The following is a 22,221-nucleotide window of genomic DNA, read 5'->3' on the forward strand; positions in this document are numbered from 1 at the left end:
TTACACTGCAAGGTAGTGGAAGAACTGGAAGTGGAAACAAGAAGCAGTCACTAGTTCCCACTTTTTATCACCAGTGAGTCTAGGAAGAAAGTGCTTGGCTCACCAGATTTGATCTGCATTGAAACTACATCCACACTTAAGGAATGAAACTGCATTTACCTGCTTTCCAACACTATTAATATCAAACTGCAACGGAACCCCTTTGGGAATCTTCTTCTCTTCAGATTGGTCCCTCTTCATCAGAAACGGGGGCACAGGAGTACGAGTTAATCGCAATTTCTGGGAACTGTGAGAGGAGAAGATTAGGACACAACAAACACATGTTTTATGCAATGAAGCCTGACTGCAGATGGAACTATTTTTCATCAAGCCACTTGATTAGGCTGGCTAAATAGCTGGAGAGCTCATATTCAAGAAGTCAAGCAGAACTATGAAAGTGAACCATTTGTTACTGCTATTAGAAAGCAAGCATCTCAAAAGGAAGCAATTTTATCTTTCAATGACAAACCCATTATTCATGGTTAATTATTGTCATAAATTTATAAAATAAAAACTGGTACAGTCTTCCTTACAGACAAAACGCTACGAACACCTTGTGAATCAACAGGAACTTCAATTCCACAAAGACAAATACAGCAATGCTTTCTTCAAACACAGTTCTCCCAGTATCGTTATTGATCAGGCAGAAACAATTACCATCACTCATCATCTAGATGCACATTCATTTTCATTCAGTCAAAGGAGCAAAATAGCCACAAACAGCCTGAAATGGAAGAGGCAGACAAGGTGAAAAATCTACCAGTTCACCACTTTTCAACTCCATACACCACTCCAAACCCCTGACTGGGAGTTGCCTTGTGAAAGCCAGCTGTGATATTACTCAAACACAGCTCAGAAATAAGAAAGGGACACTCAGAAGTCTTCACAATAAGCTGTGGTTACCTTGAGGAAAGACTATCTGTAAGGAACTGGCTAAATGGCTCAGGAACAGCAATTTCAGTTACACTGAGAATGTCTGAGAACTATTTTTAAAACTCACATTGGGGTTATGATTGCTCCTGGGTTCTCAATGGACACAGTCAGAATCCCTCCACTTGTGGTAGAAGTTCGCCATCTAGTTTGAAAACACAGAAATCACTTACAAAAAAATCAGAGAAATTTCAGCCAGGTTATCTCCAAGAGCTCTAAAACTCCTGGTAAAAAAGAATGTGCAAGCTTTAAAAACGTCAGTCAGTAAGACGACCACATGCAGCCTACAATCTTGGTTATTGATCCTTGTATCCATGTTATCTAAACTTATCAGGTGAACTCCAGATCCCATGCTGGCAAGGTGTACCAAAGCTGCAGTACTGACTGAAATGTTCACTTGAAGACATTCATGCTCCTTGCCACAGGTGAAGCCAAGTTAGTTTCTACTAGTTAGTAGAAAATCCAAGAGATGACATACTGCAGCTCGGTGGCATATGCTGCTTACTCAGCCTGCACTGTTACCAACACAAACTGCAGAGAGCATCTCAGGCTGTGAATGATAAGCAGTATGCATGAGTGGCAGATACTAATCTGTTCCTCAGAAGCTACCACCCTTCCCCCTCGATCCTGCAAGCACCTTATGCAAACAAACTCCTCCTGGTTAAATTGGGAGACAATTGAGGAAACAACTGAGAAAAGTAGGAGGAGGCTCACTGTCACTCAGTTGAGATGCATACAGGTGAAAAAACAACAAAAAAAACAACCAGAAAAAAAATACATTACAAAAACCAGGAGCAGAAATTGGAACTCAATGGAGAACAACAGTACAAACAAGTAACCATACTGAAGTTTTCCAACTGGAATACTTACTGACGAGTTCTCTTTGCTGTCTGAGTATCAAGATCTTCTGTTGGCTGCACTTGGGCCTGCACCTGAAATCACATCAATACAGACACTGCATTTGCATACTGTTCCAACCATCGTTGCAGCAGCTGGAGATAGAGCAGTCAAAAAACAGAAGTTGAAAGCTGTTTGTACAAACAGGGCCTTACTTTCAGAGGGACACAAAAATATCTGTCATGATGGAAACATCTTTGAGAAGTCCCTCAGGAAACACTTCATCAAGTTAAAATGTTAGCCATGTTTCTCTTGCTGTCCTGGTATCACCTGATTACATGTTACATAATATCCAAAACACCTCTTAAGTCCCACTGCTATTTTAAATGAGTTTGGTTTTGTTTTTCTCCTGATCCTGCCCATAATTCTGCAATGGAACTACCTATAGTCAAACCCACAGCAGATACAGGATGAGGACACAAATGAAAAATAAGAACACTGCTATCATTTGCTGCACTATTTACTTGCTTGTATTCAAAATAACTATGACTAGCTTATCTGTATGCACAGGATCTCTTAATCAGGTTCCAAAACACCGCTCTATCATTTTGCTGAAGGTAACTGTTGAAAGCTGTCATTGCATTCCAACACTTGTAGGATGAAAAGGTAATAGCTTGCAACAGTCCTGAAATGGAGAAGTTCCACACCCTTCAAACAGTTCAGCAACATCAACACAGGAAGTAAGACTCAATAGGCTACACCAACTGAAGGGGAGAAGTACCTTTCCGCAGAGGAACATGTGCCTCCTTAACAGTTTCTGCTGTTCCTGAAGTTTCTACTCAGATTTGATGCTTAAACTTGATTTATTAATATCAGTGCTACAGGTTAGCTTAGAATGTTGTGGCACAATACTGTCATTTCCAGTGATGTGTTGTTACCTTCAATCCTCTTCGAAACAGGAAAGTTGCTTGACGAGTGTCTTTCTGCTGATTTAGTTTGTTTCCAATTCTGGCCAAAGCAGATGGCATGTTATTCCTGCAATATATAGAAAGGTTATTGAAGGTTTCATAGACAGACAACATTTCAGAGAGACAACTGTGAAGTACATCTGCAGAGCTGCCTCTTTCAGATAGAACATTTCAATTGTAATAAGTTTCTCACTTCCTAGGAAGAAAACACACTTAAAAACATAGACATTTCTGGGACTGGACATTACAGACTCACAGAACCATTTAGGTTGGAAAAACCTTTAGGATCACCAAGTCTCCACCACCAAACCATTTATGCAAGCACCACAGCCACACATCTCTTAGCCTGTACTGAAGGCCATGGTTTAGTGATATATTAGAGATATGTTGATGGTAGGTGGACGGTTTGAATGGATGATCTTGGAGGTCTTTACCAACACTGGTGATTCTATGAAGTGCAGCACCCGTCATCAGGAATCCTACTGCCCTGGTTATTAATTCTGCTTTATCTGCTTTATTCTCCAGCACTTTAAATGTTGCTTTTTAGATGGAAAAAAAAGAAGAAAAGCTGTGTTGATAACTGCAAACGAAGCTGTGTTTACAGTTTCCACAACAGTCACACAGTGAAAATTCCCACTGCAGAAACCAGTTCAGTTGCAGTTTGTAGCAGACATAAATGAATTCTGGCTCAAATAAATCTGCAGTAGCGTCCATGAAACTGAAGGTGGCACCACCTCCCAAAAAAGACACAGATATTTACAAAGTTCACTCAACTGTGGTTGTACCTTTAAGCAACAGAGCCGTTTTCACACAGGCTGCCTGTGATGTAAACGAAAGGAAATACCAGGTCCTCACAAACGCAGGTACTTTCCAAGTATTCTGCCCAGCAGTAAATATCTGTCTTTGTACTAAGACCATCTCACACTCAGCTTCCAGCTCTGCCAAAGTTCAGACACATTTCAACAGTCTTGACTGCATTTCTACTCCCAGTTTTGACCATCTTCTCTTGGCCTCAGCGCAGTCACAAATGAGATTCTTTATGGAAAGCTGTCAAGAAGAATTTGGGAAGCAAACATGGTATTTTACCTCCTGCTTAGCGGGGCAGGTCTCCTGAGGGTTGGAATTTGTTTTCTCTGCATTTCAGTTTGCCTTCGCAAGTTTGGTTTCTTTTTCAGGACGGGATAATTCCGCTGTGTGTTCTTAAAAACAAGAAAACAGAACACAGGGGGTATTTGTAATGCATACCCTAACCATCAGTTAATAAACTGGGACATGGATAGCTAACTGCACGTGCTTAAACCATCTGTTCAGGGTCACAGAAAATCAGAAGACTGAGTTCTGTTGTGTACTACTGAAGATATCAGACATCTACAAAGTCTAAAATCTCTGCTCTTCCCAACTGTCAGATGTCATAACTGAGACTTCTTCAACTTTTCTTTACAAGCCACACACACAACACACTCGGCTACGTCTGTCTTTCAAAACACACTGTAACTTTTGAAATACCATCTACATTTCAAGAGTCATACATTCCCCTCATTACCATGCAAAACAAAAAAGCACAGCTTATCAGTTACTCTTATCTCCCCATATAACCAACAAAACACATCCTCCGTGCACCTTTACAATTGTTATTCTGCACAAATCCAAAAGCAATCCCTGTTCCACAAATCCAGACTCTGTGAAGTAAGCAACAAAGCACTGGAGGAATGGAGAACAGGAAGCACACAGAGGGAAGTATTTTGCAACATTCGTTTTTGTAACAGGCATACACTTAGCACCTGCACATCTGTGGGTTCACTGGTTTCTAGCAGTGACATAAACGACAAGAAATCCTAACAAAGGAGCCTTCCTTGTGAAAGCACAGCAACAACCACTACACCTGCACAGAACACCTTTCTGCACTTGAATTTCCATGCCTTGCAATCTAATTAAGCGTTCAGAAGCTTTCAAGCTTTGTCATCACCCATCTCCTCCAAAGCAAACACCACTTGGCCAAGACAGCCCCCATTTCACAAAACACTGCATCAGATGCCTGCACGGTGTAGAACAAGCATACTGGAATATATTTCAATAGCCCATGCATTCCATTTCTAAACTGTTCTTACTTCCTGTGGAGCCAGGGTTACACGAAATGCAGTTACACAGACCATTGGAAATGCATTAATTACCTTCTCACTAAGTGGCTGCCTGTTCAGAGGACTAATTCCTTTGTGTGAACCCATTGCTTTCTTGGCTGCCAAGCCAGTTATAACTCCATAAGGACGCTTCTTCCCTACAATCTTCTTTCTGTGGCCCAAATGATTTTTACCATAACCTGCAAAAAAAGAAGTGAGGAGTTCAAAAATTCCCACTGCAATAACAATTTTACTGTGTTAAAAATGACAGCAGGTGATGCAAGCTATTTGGCTTCAAGCTTTGGAGCAGAAGCTGCCACTACGCCTGGAGACAGTTTGGTCAGACAGCTACTTCAGTAAGCTGGGATCTAAACCTAGACAGCATTAACCAGCCTTTTGTATAGATCTTCATTTTTCTCTCCCTCTGCATTATTTACGTTCAAAATCTGTTACATGACACATCTGCAGGAATAATTAAGGAGTCTTTCTGGCATAGGATACTACCAAAAACTCTAAAACAGACCTTCATCAAATGCTGAGCAACACAAAACCAAAGCAAGTAATTCAGCTCCCCAGCCACTCAGCAAATTTTAAATGAACAGTTTAATAAAGAAAATAAGGGGGATGGGTAAGGAACAGCTTCCAATTTATTTATGTAGATTAGTTGCTCCCTAGTCACGTCTTAAGAATAAAAGACCACAGAGCCATATTAAACAGTATACAAATTACATCATGTTTAAAGTGTTTTCAATTAGAAGTCTGCATGGCAGTCTGGAAAAGACTGAGAAACGACAGCAGCCTTTAGATATAAAAGGCTTGTGAGTCTGAGGTCTGTAGTGTAAACATCTCAAGTCTCCAGTTACAAGGGTTTGGTTAACCCTGTCTGGAGCCATTTAGCTTCATGCTGTGTAAACAGACAGTGCCTCAGTTTTACCCTGAAGTCATCCCCTCCTCTAGAACCCCAGACTGTAAGATAAATTTAGGATTAAGAAGATAGCTCTACAGCAAGAGACGCAGCTAAACTTGATATATGTGATGTTATGGCATTGGCAACACATCTGTGCTTCTTCACTAGACAGGAGCCACCATGGGAAGCAAAGTCACTGATCAGAATGTAGCTTGGATAAATTTGGTCTTGAGAAAATTCTATGTGGGCACACCGAGTACAGTTAGCAAATGCTTCTCTATGAACAGAAGAGCTGAAAAACAGATATTTAAGCTGCAAGGGACCTCACAAGCTCTCTGGACCAAGCTCTGCTCACTGAAATGACAACTTCAAAGTCAGCTCATGCTGCACAGGGTTTTGTGTGGTTGCATTCTGTATATCACCAAGGACAACTTTCAGTCACACGAACAATGTTCTTCTCTCTGTTTCTTCCCACAAGAGCTGAAAAGAGTCCCAGCTCAAGTTCTTTGCCTCCTTCCAGAGAGTTTGGCAGCCACTTTGAAAACCAGAGGGAATAGAATGCCATTGAACTTTTGTGGTCTCTGTAGCTTCTCAGAGCAGCTTCAATGGCAACGGAGCAGCAGTAAATCTGCTTACTGGTTACAAGTAATAACTTAAATGCTCGGAAGAACTGCTTAATGAGACCTTCTGCTCAAAAACAATATAGGAGAGATTTGCTTCAATGGAAGGAAATGGGTAGAATGGAACAGTAACTTATTCACAATGCTTCAACACATGAAAGTAGCAATTTTGGAGTAAGTTTGCCATTTTCCTAGAACGAAAGCAGAAAAGGAGGGCAAGTTCCAAGAGATTAAAGTAACTGCCAAGGCAGCTGTATTCTGACTTTTGTATTTGAAGCTCACGTTCTTCCTAAAACTCTGAACTGTGATATTTGCTTCTTTTGTGCCCTTCAGATCGTGAACAATCGCATTTGGCAGCTGTGGTTGTAAACAAGCCTACGTTTGAAAGTCCACCATTTAAACTCACTGTCACCCCACAAATATTGTTATTCTTGGCCTAAATGATGTAAAACACTTTCCTGTACTTCCAAGAATTTATCAAAGATGCACAGGTTAAGTAACACTGCTATGCTGCCCTGTCTAAAGAGAAAAACTCTGGAGCCTTGAGCTGCATGACATTCCATAGGCTCTGAAGACATATGGGTCTAAGTTGTTGAATACGAGCTGCTGCTACAACAAACATTAAGCAGTGACAATGAAAACATGGGGATTACTGTGCATGCACCAGTCTGATGTGTATGTGGTTTAGATCAATGCTACTAAGCAAGAAACTGCACGTCCTAACTTAAACATGTGATTAGCTGAGGAGGTAACTTTCTGCATACAGCATCACGCAGTGTTAAAAAGGTATTTTGCAAAACTCAACAGAATTAAAAACAGACTTTATTTCTAGCAGATGACAGTCATGTATTGGACACATGGGAATCATCTTCAGAACGACTCCTGTTTATTGAAAAAACTGCAAGTTATTCAGGAAATCTCCAGTAAAGCTGTTGTTGTGCACTTTTCCCCTCCTTACTCCCTGCCTATGTGATTCTTTCCCTGCTGTTGTAATCCACTGTAAAAACACAGGCTGAAGAAGGCTGACACGGTACTTCCTTTGCAACCCATAGTCTTAACAAGAAAAATGGACTCGCACACTCTTCACTATCCATTTGTAAACCCCAGAGGCAGTGCTGCAGACTGCAGTACAGCTATTTTTGTGACTTAGAGCAGCACAATTCTACCCAGCGTACATAAACATGCTGGCTCTTTCTCACAAAGCTCTAAGGTTTGGCAAGGCCTCTGCATTTCCTAATACAAGGGCTTCAGCATGAGCACTCTTTCTATCCATTTCTGAAGGGGGACAAAATATCAACACAATTTCTGAAGCTACATCCATACATCAGAAGGCAAGCAGATCCTTCCTTTAACCGAGAGCATCCATCAGGTGCCTCAGTTCGGTATTGGCCTGGCAAGTCACAGCATACTGGTTCCACCCACCTTTCTGTTGTTGGATCCCCCACTTGGAGCCTGGTGTCCTGAATTGCTGAGTTCGATTCTGCTGGAGTCCTCTCTTCATTTTGGGGGAATACTGCTTCCTCTCTTCTTTCTTGTTCAGTTTAATTATATCATCTGTTAAAAAAAAAAAAAAAAAGTAGAAGAAAAAAAGAAAAGAAAGATGTGATGCATTTCAGACACATTTAATATCTGAAGAAAAAACTTGAGCAGATTAAAGGCATGTGAAACAAACTGGTTAATCTTGCAAAGCCAGCACGTACAAGTTAAGGTTCCAGAAATATTATCTCTATAAAACATCCAGCCCCTGTCAGTCTTACTAACTCTCTCTTTCCCCTATTACCTTACGAAACAAGCAGTTGCATACATTCAGAACATCCAAGGTACTTTTAAAATTGTGGTATTTACTCAAACAGCACATTTTAATCAAATGACCCTGTTAGTTTTTGGATACAATTAAAGAAAAGATCAACCTGCCTCATTCTCACACTTCCTAGATTTCAGCCCAAATTCCTGTTCAAGACACAGCACTCTCACCTCATGTTACTTCATAAAACCATACCAAGAAAATTGAGGCTATCTTCAAACATTCACTCAGGTTCAGATGATGGGAAAAAATATCTGCAATCCAAACAGTCACCTTATTTATTACTTAGGAAACAACATTAAACAATTTATTAATAGGTTTATGAAAACGTTCAGGGTAAACTCATGAAAACCTGGCAGGTTTGTCTACAGCAAACCACAGCACAGCAGCATGATTTCATCTGCTGATCAGGTTCGCTGGCTCAGAAGACAGCAGTCAAGCAACCAGGTGCTTCGTATCCCATTGAAGGAAAGGTAAGAGAAAAACAGGTTATTTTGCTACAAAAATGAATTAAAATTTGGAAAACAAAAAACAATTTGTTAGGAAAAGGGATGCTGGTACAGCTCATTTAGAGTTGGATTTCCATAGAATCTTCTTTACCAAAGAGATTAAACCTAGAGGAAGGATCAGATGCCCTGTCCCTAGAGGTGTTCAAGGCCAGACTGGACGGGGCCCTGGGCAGCCTGGACTAGTATTGAATGGGAGGTTGGTGGCCCTGACTGTGGCAGGGGAATTGGAGATTCAAGATCCTTGAGGTCCCTTCCAACCCTGGCCATTCTGTGATCCTGTCTATATGACAAAGCAAACTAAAGCCACTCAAGTTTTATACAGCTCAAAATAGCTAAAACTCACTGCCAACAGCACTACTCAAGCAGGAGCACTGCTTGAACTTCGCTCCAGTAATAACACGGTGCTGAGTCAAACATAAAACCTCCCAGCATTTCCAAGCAGAACGTGTGCTTCTTCATATCATTTAACTCCACCCCCATCAGCCATCACCACCACGCTCAGTGAGCACCAGCCCTTGCTTCACAGCTCATCTGCTCCAACTTAACTCCCATTTTTTGGGAGACAGTTAGTTGTTGGTGCACGTATGCTTGAAAGCTTTTTAAATAAAAGAACTTACTTTTCAGCTATCTTCTTCTTTGGGGAAATGAAGGATATCTGGGATGTTATGCATTTGTTAGCTAAGACCGACTGAAGTATTCTCCTATTTTGTCTGAGGTCAGAGATTTAAAATTACACAGAATAACGTAGGAACATTGTCATACTGGAAGCTCAGCCTCAAAGAACATAACACGCTAGCAATGAAAAGTTTAATATTGGTTAGTATATGAGAAAACCCTCAACACGAAGATCTCAAAGTTCCCCAGAATAGCATTATGTCAACTTTTTACACTGTGCCAGATGAGGGACTGCATCTTTGCCTCCAGCAGGCCATAAAACTGCAACTCAGAGGCAGGAGGTGCAGATAAAACTGTTCTCATGCCTTGCAACTGAGAAAGCCAAGGGTCACTGCCACACAGGAGAGTTTGGTAAACACAACGTCACCACAACAGCACAATTCTCTGCCACCTGTTGTCAGTCAACATCCGGAACACAGAGCAGTTGTAAATTCAAAAGAAAAAGAAGAAAATGTTCGACTTCATAAAAATAGCTGACCAGCGAGAGCTGATGGAGTTATTTCTAAAAACCTCGCTTGGGTAAAGTAGCACGGCGTGCTACTCCATAAAGAGAAATGCTGCGTGGTGCTTCACATTCAGAACCCCAACCCTCATGTCACAAATCTTCTCCACCACGGGAACAAAGAGCAACAACGGATTACCCGCAGAGCGCACACACCCGGTAAGAGGACGAACATGAAGGCCCACAAGGGCCAGGCCGCCCGGTTTCACTTTCCGAAGCAGATCTCTCAGTTCCATCGCAGCACCCTTCGATAACAGAGCAGCCCCGGAGCACACGACTGCAGCTTTCGGTGGCACTGCCGGGCCGCACGCTTTATTTGCCCGATCGAGTCGCTCAGCCGAGCTCCAAGGAAACCCGGCGGGTTCCCAGCTTCAAACGCTGCTGGAAGCGCGGCCGACCTGCCGACCCCCGCCCCGCCCTCACCCGGCGCTCGGATCAGCCGCAGCCCCTCGCGCTCCCCCGCGTCGCCCAGCTCACCCAAGGACATGTCGATCTTCTCCAGACTGTCGCTGCTGCCGCTCCGGGTCCCAGCAGCGGCCGAGGATCCGGACGGCAACGCCGCGGCCCCGAACGCGCTCATGGCCGCCCTCAGGACCACCGCCGCCGCCTCCCAGCGACCGCCCCCAACGGACCGCGAGCGGCAAGTGCGCATGCGCGGAGCGCGAACGGCGCGTGCGCCGCAACCCCCCTCCGAACACCGTCATCTCAGGCACGCCCACGACGCATGCGCAGCAACGGCTCCTCAGCCGCGAGAGCGAACGCCTGCGCCGAGGAAAGGTGCTGCCTCTTCCACCCCTCCCGCGCGGGAATTGGCACGGCGCCCCCTGGCGGCCGGGAGGAGCAGGTACAGCGGGGCGGGGGGCGCGGGAGGCGGTTGTGGGTGCGCTGCGACGTCCCGGGCCTGTCCTCTGCCACAGGGTCCGTCCTCTGCCACGGGGCCTGCTGCTGTGGGGAAGGCGGTGATGGCGAGGCCAGTTGGTGATGATAGCAAGGCCTTGTGTATAAGCAAGTATACAAGCAAAATATAAGCAAAGCTTGTGTATTTCCATCCCTTCGAAATGCATTGCTGAGGGGTCAGCAGTCGCTCCGTGAGGCAGGGATCTGCTTCTTTTGTCACTCAGTGCTGTTTCTTTCCTTCATCTGGTGGAGCTCTCTATTTAGGACTGCAGTTACCATTGAAATTCCTACGTCTTGCTGGTTGAAACCAGTCAGCGAGTTCCAGAGCTACAAAGGAAGGAGCAGATAGGCAAAAACAATCGCGCAGGCTGGGCTTCCCTCAGAACCTGCCGATAAATGCTGAAAGGAAAATCCTTATCAGCTTCCTCTGCTCATAGCAGTCATCCCATGTCACAGCCCGAGCCTCCTGTGTGACCTTAGAGATCAGAGCAATGCAGTATCCAAAATGCTATAGGTTACTATCAGGGCCTCGTTCCATCAGTGTATGCATCTCTTCTTTTTAACATATGGCCAATAAAGTAATTCTGGATATTCCACTTGCTGAATTACACTGGTAGCAAGGAATGGCTCAGTTAATGCCATAGGATACCTTCAGCTGGTGAGAGATTTTTTCCTTCATCCAAGCAGGAGCTCAGGACCACAGTGCAGAATGCTGTGAGTACTATCCCCATTTTCTTCTGTCAGCCCCTACGTGCTGCATGAGTTCAGAAAAGGGGTCTTGGAGCTGCATATTTGATAATAGATGCATCTTCCTCTTAACGACAAGCAGGACTTCAGGTTTTTAAAGGTTACATAACTAAAGGAAAGATGACATCAGCAGATCACTGATAAGCGCTAATAACAGAATTCTTAAATAAAATGTGCGTTTTTAAAGAAACAAAAAACCCTTATACCAAGTTCCTGTGATGCTGTAGGGTGCAGCTCCATCTGGTGCCACACTGACAAACAAACGCCGTTTACCCAAAACAAATATGCTAACCTCAAAGGTGGCAGATGCTGTCTGCCCTCGCGGCAGGTGGAAATCAGACAAAATCCAGATTGTACCACATCCATCCGTGGCATTTATTACCCAAACAGGAGACCAGCTGCCATCTGTCGAGGCCAACAGAAATTCAAACAAACGTTACAATGCTGAAGAATACTTTTGTTGTGTTCTAAATGGCTGCAATAACACAAAGCTGGTAGAAGTGATCAAAGAAGCATCAGCTCCTGGTTTTCTGTCGGGATTGTGTCTGTACGTGGTCAAGTGATGGTGGCTCCATACAGCACACACACAGCAGTGAGCAGCTCGTGCAATTCAGAGCTCGGCCACAGGAAGCTCTCACAACGCAAAAGACGGCAGAAACCTTCCGTCTCGAAGGCATCAAACAGCTCTGCAGACACACGGAGCTGTTATCACCCCTGTAACCTGGCACCGGTGGCTCTCAGCCCGATGGCAGCAGTTCTTCCCCTTTTAAGTTTCATTTCACTGGCAGAAAGTCCCGCAGCCGAGCCGCCTTTTCCACACCCCCTGCACTGCACTGCAGAGTCCCTTGGCACCCTGCTCTCAGTGCTCAGCACACGAGCGCCCTGCTGGCCGGTGCTGCGGGTTCTGTGCCTCCCCACGATGCGGTGAGCGGTTATCCCGGTGAGGAATTACCGCGGTTTAACGCTGCCGTGCGGCTCATCCCCAGCGCTAACAGCTCATTAGAGGCGGCTCACGGCTCACCCCCGCGGGGCGCAGCCGAGCACCGTGCCCGCGTACCGGGGAGAGCGGAGCGCCAATCCCGCGGAAGCAAAGCTCGAGCACCGCGCGAAACGCCAGACTGCGCGCACCGCCCGCCGGGAGCTGTAGTTATTGCTCCGCGCGGGGCGCGCTGGGAAGCGCAGAGTGGCTGGGGGCCGCGGGGCATGCCGGGAGTTGTAGTTCCGTGGAGGCCATGACTGAAGCCGGGGGGCGGGGCGGGCGCTCCCCCTCCACGTGACGGCGGCGGGGCGGTGGCGGCGGCGGGGCCGCGCGCGCCGGGGATGGAGGTCGAGCCCCGCGGGGGGCGCGCGGAGAGCAGGTGGGGGCGCGCGTGGAAGGGAGCGGCGACACGCGGCGATCGCAGCGCGGACGGGACGCGTTGGGGGATCGGTGCGCGGGGGTCGGCGGCGGTGTGCGATTGTAGCTGGACGAGGACACGCGTGGGGACGGGGATACGGGCTGGCGGCAGCCGCCAGGCTTCCGCCGTGCCGATGCCCACGCAGTTCGCCGGGCTCGGATTGCCGTGCCGCCCTCGATCGGGCTGCGGGCATCGCTTCAGCCCCTATACGAATCCAAACGTCGGGCTCCCGCTGAGCGCACGTGGCCGTGACAGGTGGGAGCGGCGCTGCGGAGCGCCCCGAGTCCCCCGGGTCGGGCTGGGGCACGGCTCTGTGCGGGTAACAAATCCCGCGCCCGGGGGCGTTCCGATGTAATTCCCATTCGCTCCAGGCTTTTGCAGGTCTGTGGTTTGTGCTCGAGTCGGGAGCGCAGCACGGATGTCAGCCGAGAGGTTCGCTGAAACCTGATCCGAGAGAGCGGCGTTCCTTATCTGACAGCCTCTGCGCCCGGGCTGCTCTGCCGGCGGGATCTGCAGGAGTGCAGCCGGTGCATTTAGAGCCATAACGCAGGTTCGGGCTGCCTGCTTGGGCAGCGTGGTTTGCTAACCCTTACTGAGCCGGTGTTTCAGACCCTCAGGTGCAGAAAGGCTGGGTGGTAAAAGCATGGAGCGGCTGTGTCTGCTTCACTTCTTTCCAGAACCATCTCAGTGCTATTCTCACCTCCGCAGGCACTGGTCCTGCACTGCCAGTCTGCATCGCTGTGCATCGTACGGGGCCGGTGTGGTGCCACTGCTCTGGAGAAGAGGTGGCACCATCCATCCCCTCTACTGCCTGCACACAGAGCTGTGTGTGCTGGGTTTAGGTTTTAGGGGAAGGTTCTGGCAGGGGCCTGGTGTAGCTTTGTTGTCCTGTGTGCAAATGATGTAGCATCCTAGTTCCCAGTGAGGTGCCCTAGATTGTGGTCCATGGGTTTCCCAGGCAGGGAGGGAGCTGTGGGGCAAGGGGAGCTCTGGGACTCCCTTTGCCTTGTGAGCCCCTTGCCATTGCTGTAGATGAATCTCACGAAGCCAGCATTTCTTTAATTTCTTTTCCCAGAAGCACCAAGCAGGCAGCAGAGCAGAAGGAAATTTGCTGCTTGTTGTCAGGGGAACCCGTGCATATAGCAGCATGCACACAGCCACGGGTACCTGCTGCCCTGGGAGCTGCAGGCTGTGTCCCTGGGAAATGTAGCAGAAGTCACCTGCTGTTGCCCACAAATGACCCCAGCACCCTCAATCCAAGCTCCTTAGTGTGCTAAGAAGGATCAGGCGATGCCTCCAGGTAGAGAGCAGCCATTGCTTGGTGCATCCTGCAGAGCACTGGGGTGCACACAGCACACATGGTTGGTAAGAAGGATTCAGGTTTGGGGATGTCATCTACCTCCATGATTCTGGTTTGTTGTTTCTTGTCTTTTAAATGAAACTTACCTGACTCAGTAGCGTTGTTCCCTGCACCTGCCCTGAGTCACCCCTGCTGATTTGGGCCAGGAGCTGTTCCTGCCCTAGCTAGTGTGGAAGGACTGAGAAAGCCCAGGGAGCACAAGCAGAATTTCCTGCAGAATTTCCCCATCATTTTCATCAGCAGTGCCATTAAGTGATTTCCAGCTGCAAGGCTCTATTCCTTCTTTTCTTACTGCAAAGCAAAAGTTTCGGTTTTGTTTGGAACAATTCCTGACCACAGATTGGTCTGACTGTATCTGGAACAGAGCTGGTGTGGTGTAGTAAGGAGAGGGAGTGCCCAGACCCATGGAGCTGGAGGTTGGAAGTGGGGGCTGAGTCAGAGGGTGTATGTAGGGAGGGAGAGAGATGTGCCTGCGGTCTCACTGATATCCGGTGTTATCAGGCTCTCATATAATGACCAATTCATTTTTCGGCATGTCCAGGGCAGAATTATCTTTTTTCCTGTATGAAGCGGTGCACCAGCACACCCTTCAGACTATAACCCCATTTACTGCAGCCACACCCCAGCCGTGGTTTCCCCGAGGAAATGCTGCTGCTCCTGTTGAGCTCGAGCTGTTTTTTCTCAGCATCTCCTTTGCAGTCTGATCACGTCCTGATTCTCGCCTGGAAAATATAAATCAGTGCATTCAAGCACATCCCTGACTCCAGCTGAAGTGCTTTGGGTGGTGCCCCATGTATTGAGCAGGCTGACCCCTGTCCTGCCAGCTCTCTTCCTTTCTTCCCAGCCCAGCATTTGGGGTACAGCGAGGAGCTATGCAAACACACTCAGCTGATCTGGATAGGGAAAGCAGGCTGTTCTAGGGCACAGGGAAAGCTGCACACACGTCCCTTGCAGGCAAGCGTCTGCTCATGTACTGTGACCTCTCCTGGGCATGTTGCTTGCTTTGTACTTCCTGGAAGAAGAAGTATTTTTGTGCTGTGATTTGAATTTGCCTTACCCCTGTGTCAGGTCAGGATGAATGAGGCTTTTTTAACAACAGCTTGCAAATAATTCTCCTTATTTGGTGCAAAACCGAGCAGATTTCTCAGTACTGCTCTGAACACCTGCTGAAATGGGGAACTGGAGGGCAGCTGGCACCCTGTCTTTTTCTATCCCTCCTGGCATCTCTGTGAATGAGAAAGGAGCAGATCCTGCCACAAATTAAGGGTTAACCTGTGAGTCCAGGCTGAGCTGAGGGCAGTTAGCTATGTGTTGCCTCACTGTCACCTGCAGCCAGGTGTATGGCTCTTCTTTTATTTGGGCTTGTATCACTGCATGCTTTCCTGCACGCACCGTGTTCCAGCCCAGAGGCAGCTGCATGGATACAGTCCTATGGGAATGGGTAGAGTCCTAAGCATCCGACTTGTGAAATGCTTTTGAATCATTTGAGCCAATGATTCCCATCCAGTGGGAGTCTTTCTGTTGACTGAGGGATTTAATTGACTTTTGGGAGGTTCTGAATCATCTCTGCCACGGTGCTCTAATTTTGCTCACTGTTTCCTGCATGCTGAGTGCAGTGGCAGAGGCACTGTTATGATATTTTGTGTGAGGGTTCCTTTGTGTTGGAGTCCCCATTTCCCAACCTCTGGGGGGGCACAGCTGCCCCTGCAGTGAGATGGGTCTTTGAGCACAAGGCTCTGCTACCCTGCATCTCTGTGCTCGTTGCATGCTTTTTATAGCACAAAATAACGAGGTGGGAGTTTCCCTGACTCACAGACCTGGAAAGTGAGCAGCGTGGCTGAGCTTTCACTTGCATTTCCACACTCTTGAGTGTTGGAAAGACCTTGGGGAGGAGCTGGTGGAGCTCTGTGTCTGGCAGCTGCTCTCTGGCCAGGGACAGTGCCACTGCTCAGAGCTTGGTGCAGGGGGGCAGGGCTGGAGAAGCCTCTTGGTTCAGATGAATGAGGTTTGCTCTGTCTCTTCAGGTCACATCTGCTCCAGGACGCTGCCTTTGGTTTAGTTCATTCTCTCCTGAGATAAACCTGCTTGCTGGGAATCTATGATTAAACTCTGATCTTTAGGCTGGTCTGAAAACAGCTGCCATTGTCCAGGCACGAACCAGCATAAACCTGGGGGGCTTGGGGCAAACACATCTCCATTGTTGAGTTTTTCTCTGGATCTACTAACATTTAGCTGCTCGGTCTCATGCAATATAGAAACATCTCAATTTTGCAGTTCTCCAGCCTTTCACAGGCTGGCTGATTTGCTGGGAATTTCCTTCTGCCTCATTCCCCATAGCGGCATTTCCTCATGCTTCATTCTCTCTACCATTGGAGTGCCAGAGAGGATGGGGCTACAAACAGCAGAGGATGATGTGGCATCAATTGCAGTGTACGGCTCTAGGAATTCCTGCAGTGCAGCTTTCACAGCCCTGCACAGGGCTTCCTCTCTTCTGGGCAGTGGTGGTGTTATCGAGCTGTGCGTGAGCACATTCCTGCTGATGTGTGTTCACAGTGTGTTCAGGCTTGCTGATGAATTGCAGCCTGGCTGCGGAGCTGCTGTGACAAGTGACAAGCTTTGCTGGCTGGCTGGGCTGCCTGGTGAGCTAAGCTTGGGTAAATGCTAAAGCCAGTGAGGTTTCCCTACAGAGACCTGCTATAGGGGAGCTTGAGGCAGAGCCAGTATTTTATTATCAGCTCGTTCACTTAATCAGTTCTGAAATAATAAAGCACTCTCAAAATGGGAACATTTTCAAGAAAAGCTTATTTTTGAGTAGTGGGATTATACTGCTTGATAGCATGCTTCTTTGCACTGCAAGAAGTTTACAGCCCACACTGTAATCCACGAGGACAAAAAAGCAATTTTTCCTTTTTTCTTATTTCTTTTTTTTTTTTTTTTTTTAAATTTGCTTGTTTTGTTTATTTTGGCAATCTGGTTGATTTTGGGTGTCTAAAACACCGGAGTTTTCTCATGCCAATGTAAAGGTTAAACTTTCGTTCTAAACCATTATCTCCAAAGCTTTTGTTAAAACCCTGCAGGAATGCACATTTTGGCATTTAAGGCCTGGTTGGATGGGACCTGGGCAGCCTGAGCTGGTAGGGGCACCCAGCCCATGGCAGGGCTTGGGACTGGCTGGGCTTATATGTTCCTTTTGGCCCAAGCCATTCTGTGATTCTGTGGTTTATGAATCTATGAAACGTACATTGGAGCCACCAAAGGTTTCGCTCTGACCAGAGCCTATGGAGTGAGCTTGGCCTGCTGTGAAGCTCCTTGTGCCCTGAATCTGGTGCTCATTAGGCAACCCTCTGTGTTCCTCTGCAGGAAAGAGCACTGGAAGCTGCTGGGCAACCTGAAGACCACAGTGGAAGGGTTGGTGTCCACCAGCAACCCCAACGTCTGGTCCAAGTATGGCGGCCTGGAGCGGCTCTGCAGGGACATGCACAGCATCCTGTACCATGGGCTCATCCACGACAAGGTAGGCCTCAGTCCCACCCACACCACGGTCCTGTGGCAGGAGCTGAGCTCGCCTCAGAAGTGCCTGTGTTCCTTCCATCACGTGTGCTTTTAGGTGTTTTTGCTGAGGGGAGGCCTGCTCCTCCCTTGGCCGCACTGCATCCTGCAGCAAAGCAGCAGTGCTGTATGTGCCACGAGCCAACCTCCCGTTGTGTGTCCTTGGACAATGCCCCAGCGAGGCCTGGCAAGAGAAGCCTCAGGCCTTGGCTGGTTCTGGTTAGCTGTGTGAATAGTGGGGCTGGCAGCCGGATCTGTGCTCTGTGTGAAAGGGGCCTGTATCCAGCTTCCACCATTCTCATCCAGCTGTCCCCATCTCCATGACTGCTGGGAAGAATTTTTCTTTCCTGCTCTGGGGAGTCTCCGCAGATGCTGAAGATCTCCCCTCAGCTTGCAATTACAGCAGTTGTTTCTCAGTAAGAATTACATCAAGCCTGCAGGGCATGCCTTGGGCAGCGTTCCCACCAGCTCCAACACTGCAAGCATCTCCAGGTGCAGAGGAGCCCGACGAGCTGCACAGCTGGAGCCCAGGAGCTGTATGCAATGTATGCGATGGAAGAGTCCATCTCAGCTTTGCTACTTGGATCTGAGAGCTGCACGTTGCACTTGGTCAAGTCATGCCCTGTGCTGTCAGTCTGCAGTGGTGTGGGCCAACGATCTCCTTTGAGCAGAGAGAGAAGTTACCCTTTAAATAGGAGGAGTACAGTGCTCTTTTCTGATAGACGTGCTATTCGGAGGCTTTGGAAGTGAGATTGGAATGATTTCTGCTTGTCTCTGTGTTAGTAACAGTTCATGCCACAGCTTGAGGAAATAGACACCTGCAAAATAGGGCAGCACAGTGCTGTTCCCGATGCTGTGTGCAAAGGCAGTTCTTTCTTACAAGTGCTTTGCCTATACATACCCTCTCTCTCTGTATATGTATGTCTATGTATTTATATAGTGCTATGTACTCCATCTGTACTAGCTACAAAGGGAGGCCCATGGAAGTACAGCTTCCTAGCAGGATTTTTATTATATTTACTCCAGAGAAACTTCCTTTTAGTTATGTATTTTTGTATCAGCTTTTTTTGCTATGACTAGAAATAAATTAAAACAATAAAAAATCTGTATGTACACTGTAAGAGATTTGTTAACTATTGTATGAATTTTATTATTTTATCCAGAAAACCCCAATTGAATATAAAGGGACAAAATGTCTGTGTTGGTGCTTTGGTCTTAAAAATAGAAACAACAGAAAAAATACCCCCCCAAACAAGTAAACCACAAAACGAAACCCCTTCCTCTGACACTTGTGAAAGAGGAAGCAGAGATGGAGGAAAAAAAATCAGCTTTTTTTTGAAATAGAAACAGTTGGGGCTGTGCTTAAACATGATAAAGTGTTGAGGAAAACAATTCTTCTGCAGTTCCTCTTTGACTGGAAGAATAACTAAGAAGAAATAACTTACTGTCTGAACAGAGCCAAGGCAAACAGCAGTAAGGAGCTGATAGGAATGCAATGCCAAGAACGTGCTGCATCACATTTCTTATCTGTGGTGCTCAGCCATGCTGGTGTGTCCTTCTTGGTGACTGGCATGGGAGGACAGTGGTTGCTGTAGGTTCTGCTGGGATGTGTTTTGTGCTGCCTGCTGCTCCAGGTCCATCTCTGGCAGGAAGGGACCAGTGATGTGGGAACTCCTGACAGGTTCTGGGTTGAACGCCGTCTCCTTGTTCTCTGAGCCAGCTGTACTGTCGTTGTTGTGTCACTCGAGGCTCGTGTGTATGGTGGGCCCTAACCAAGCCTGTCCCAGCAGGTGTACTGCAGGCAGAAGGATTACTGGCAGTTCGTGAAGGACATCCGCCGGCTGAGTCCCAGCTCTGCTCATCACCTGGAGAAGGTGAGTTCTGGTGGGTGCCTTGGTGTGCCCAGCCTGGGGGAGGAAGGCAGCTGGGCTGCGAACCCACTGGTGAGGGATGAACTAGCACTGTGGTTGTGTGTGAGCTACATCCCAGGAACTTGGTGTGGTTTAGGGTTAGACAGTCAGCTGCTAATTTCCTACAGGCTGGCCTCCTTGGTTGGGTACAGCAGGCATCACCAAGGGAGTTGGCACAAGCAATGCTTCTGTGCACACAGTGGGGATTCATGGTGTTGTACAAATCTCCAGAGGTTTCATCTGTTCCATTTCTGGGTTGTATATTGGCCTTGACCATTCATTGGCTCTTCTTTGCCTAGCTTTTGCTGTTTGCTGATGCACAGAGATGCTCTCAGCCCTCAGTGCTCTGAGACCTGAAGGCACCACGCTGCTCTTTGTCACATGTGAGCAGATTTCATGCTTTCCATTGCAGTCTGCTGTAGAGCAGCAAGAATGTTCACATCAGTTAATGTGTCAGCAAGAACATGACCGTCACTGCAGGAAAGCAATTAGATTTGGGAGTGTGGGGTCCCTCCAGGTCAGGGGTAGGAGAACATGCCATTGAAATTCATATTGCTGGTGGCTGTGGGTAGGACTTTGGTCACCGGTGCTGGCTGACCTTTGAAGTGTTATTCCTCTCCGGTGCTTTTGTCTCCCTGTGCTGCCTTGGTGGCTGCTTGGATGTGACTGCATTCTCACCAACAGTGCCTGGTGCTGCAGAGCTGTGAGGAGGAACGACCCCTGCTCCTCTGCTTACTTCTTCTTGCCCTAACTTGCGCCTTCATGGTTCATTTCCAGTTCATCAGCCTGCATGAGAACAGCCAGCCCAGCCCAGACAGCCACAGTGACCAAGCTATTGCACAGCTGTGGCTGCAGCACAGCCTGCAGTTCCACTGCCTCTCGGCACAGCTCAGACCTCTCCTGGAGAACAGGCAGTACATAAGGAAGTTCTACACAGGCAAGTAGAAATGAGTCTTTTTCATCCTTGTATGAAAGCAGATTTTCCAACTCATGCTTGAGGGGAGCAGCAGAAAAGGTAGTTTGCATCTGTGCAATCTGTGCTGTCAGACAAAGCATGCTGTGTCATACTGTATATGCATGGATGCAGGTCAGAAGAGCTGAGCTTTAGTTTTCTGCAGTGAGCTTGTCTGCAACATGCTTTGTCCTGCTTGTCTGTGTCCTCCTTGCTGTCTTAACAGGAGCTTGAGCAAGTCTGAATGCGTTGGATATTCTCATTTTCTTTCTCTTAGGAGATCGGGCTGTAGCAGCTTCTTTGCGTGGACTCAAAGGTTTCCGCTGCAGGTAGTCAAGCAGTCTGGTTTCAAGTCCATGTCCTGGTCTGCAAACTTGGAGAAATGCATTTCCCATTACAAAGAAATAAAATGTGCAAAGAAAGTCAATTTTGAATCTGTTTCAAACAATGCTGTTTTTTTTTCCCTTCCCCCGGAATATTTCTAAACAAAAGGATGAAGGTCTGACCTCTGCTGATGTGTGGAAATACAGCTGTGTTTCTCCTTTGTAGGTGAAAATTGTAGTCCATTCGTGCACATTAGGAACTTTTGTGAAAACTTGAGAATTTGTCAGAAAGTAAAGATAAATAGCAAGGACAAAGATATCTAAACTGATCTGGGACAGGATCTTTCTTTAATCTTGTATTTTAGAGTACTGAAGAGAGAAGTTTTTCGATAGCCCCCAAATTAAGACAAAACCTTGAACCAAATACAATAATTAGGAATGCAAATCTTTTGGCTCAGGTTTTAGCTGGGTGAGGAAGGCTCTCATCTCCTCCTCTTCATGTAGGTTTTTCCTAAAATTGCCAAGTTTTATATCCAGCACTTTGGTGGCTTTTCTCGCAATTTTTTCCTTGCGGACTGCTGCAGGAAGAGCATCATATACCTTCTGCTACCCTCATGCTGGTGGCAGTGGGGAGAAAGCCCTCTGACAGTAATTCTCTCTCTGCAGACACAGCCTTCCTTCTCAGTGACGCCCACGTCACAGCCATGTTGCAGTGCCTGGAGGCTGTCGAGCAGAACAACCCCAGGCTGCTGGCTCAGATCGACACATCCATGGTGAGCTGAGACCCCTGGCTTCTGCATCTGGCCCTCCCTAAATGCTGTACGGCTGTGGCTGCTCATACAATATTGCATTCACAGCACACAGAACCCTTGGACAAGGGCCTAGACTTGGGAAATAGCAAAAGGAAGGGGTTGGGGGGATGGGAGGAAATGTCTGTAGTGAGGCACCTCGGTTCTGGCTGTCATCAAGAATCTGAATATGAGGCTCAGGAACCGTATCCTTTTAAGAGACACCTCTAAAGCCATCTCCAAAAGACCCAGGCTTCGGGGTCAGCCACACTCAGAGGGCTGGGCAGCACCCAGGACAGCCAGATTCCCCCTCCTGCTGGTGACGCCACCATCCCAGTGCCTCCCAGTGCCAGCTGCCCTCTCCTCATAGGAGAACAGCAGCTGCTTTCT

The 22,221-nt window shown here is 47.3% G+C and overlaps 2 protein-coding genes across 7 annotated transcripts in view; one reads left to right on the top strand and one right to left on the bottom strand.

Annotated features, from left to right (window-relative positions):
- FYTTD1 (forty-two-three domain containing 1) lies at positions 1-10,395 on the bottom strand. Its single transcript, XM_048955225.1, has 7 exons — positions 10,332-10,395; positions 7,841-7,972; positions 4,946-5,091; positions 1,840-1,901; positions 1,040-1,114; positions 160-286; positions 1-24 (listed from the first exon to the last, which is right to left on the bottom strand). The coding sequence occupies exons 1-7, from the start codon at positions 10,393-10,395 to the stop codon at positions 1-3; spliced, it is 630 nt and encodes a 209-aa protein (XP_048811182.1).
- The window catches only part of RUBCN (rubicon autophagy regulator), a 26,323-nt gene continuing 14,489 nt past the window's right edge, over positions 10,388-22,221 (top strand). For 4 of the 6 annotated variants that reach the window (XM_048954567.1, XM_048954569.1, XM_048954568.1 and 1 more), the window contains exons 1-5: positions 10,388-10,752; positions 17,670-17,823; positions 19,649-19,732; positions 20,546-20,705; positions 21,710-21,816. In XM_048954567.1, the coding sequence (XP_048810524.1) occupies positions 10,394-10,752; positions 17,670-17,823; positions 19,649-19,732; positions 20,546-20,705; positions 21,710-21,816 (864 nt within the window). In that variant the 5' untranslated portion in view covers positions 10,388-10,393. Of the gene's footprint in view, positions 10,753-12,819; positions 12,911-12,958; positions 12,982-17,669; positions 17,824-19,648; positions 19,733-20,545; positions 20,706-21,709; positions 21,817-22,221 lie in introns of those variants that run through there. The other 2 variants (XM_048954571.1, XM_048954572.1) reach the window with 2 other exon arrangements.

The sequence above is a fragment of the Lagopus muta genome, chromosome 9 (assembly GCF_023343835.1).
Source record: "Lagopus muta isolate bLagMut1 chromosome 9, bLagMut1 primary, whole genome shotgun sequence".
In the NCBI taxonomy this organism is placed as follows: domain Eukaryota; kingdom Metazoa; phylum Chordata; class Aves; order Galliformes; family Phasianidae; genus Lagopus; species Lagopus muta.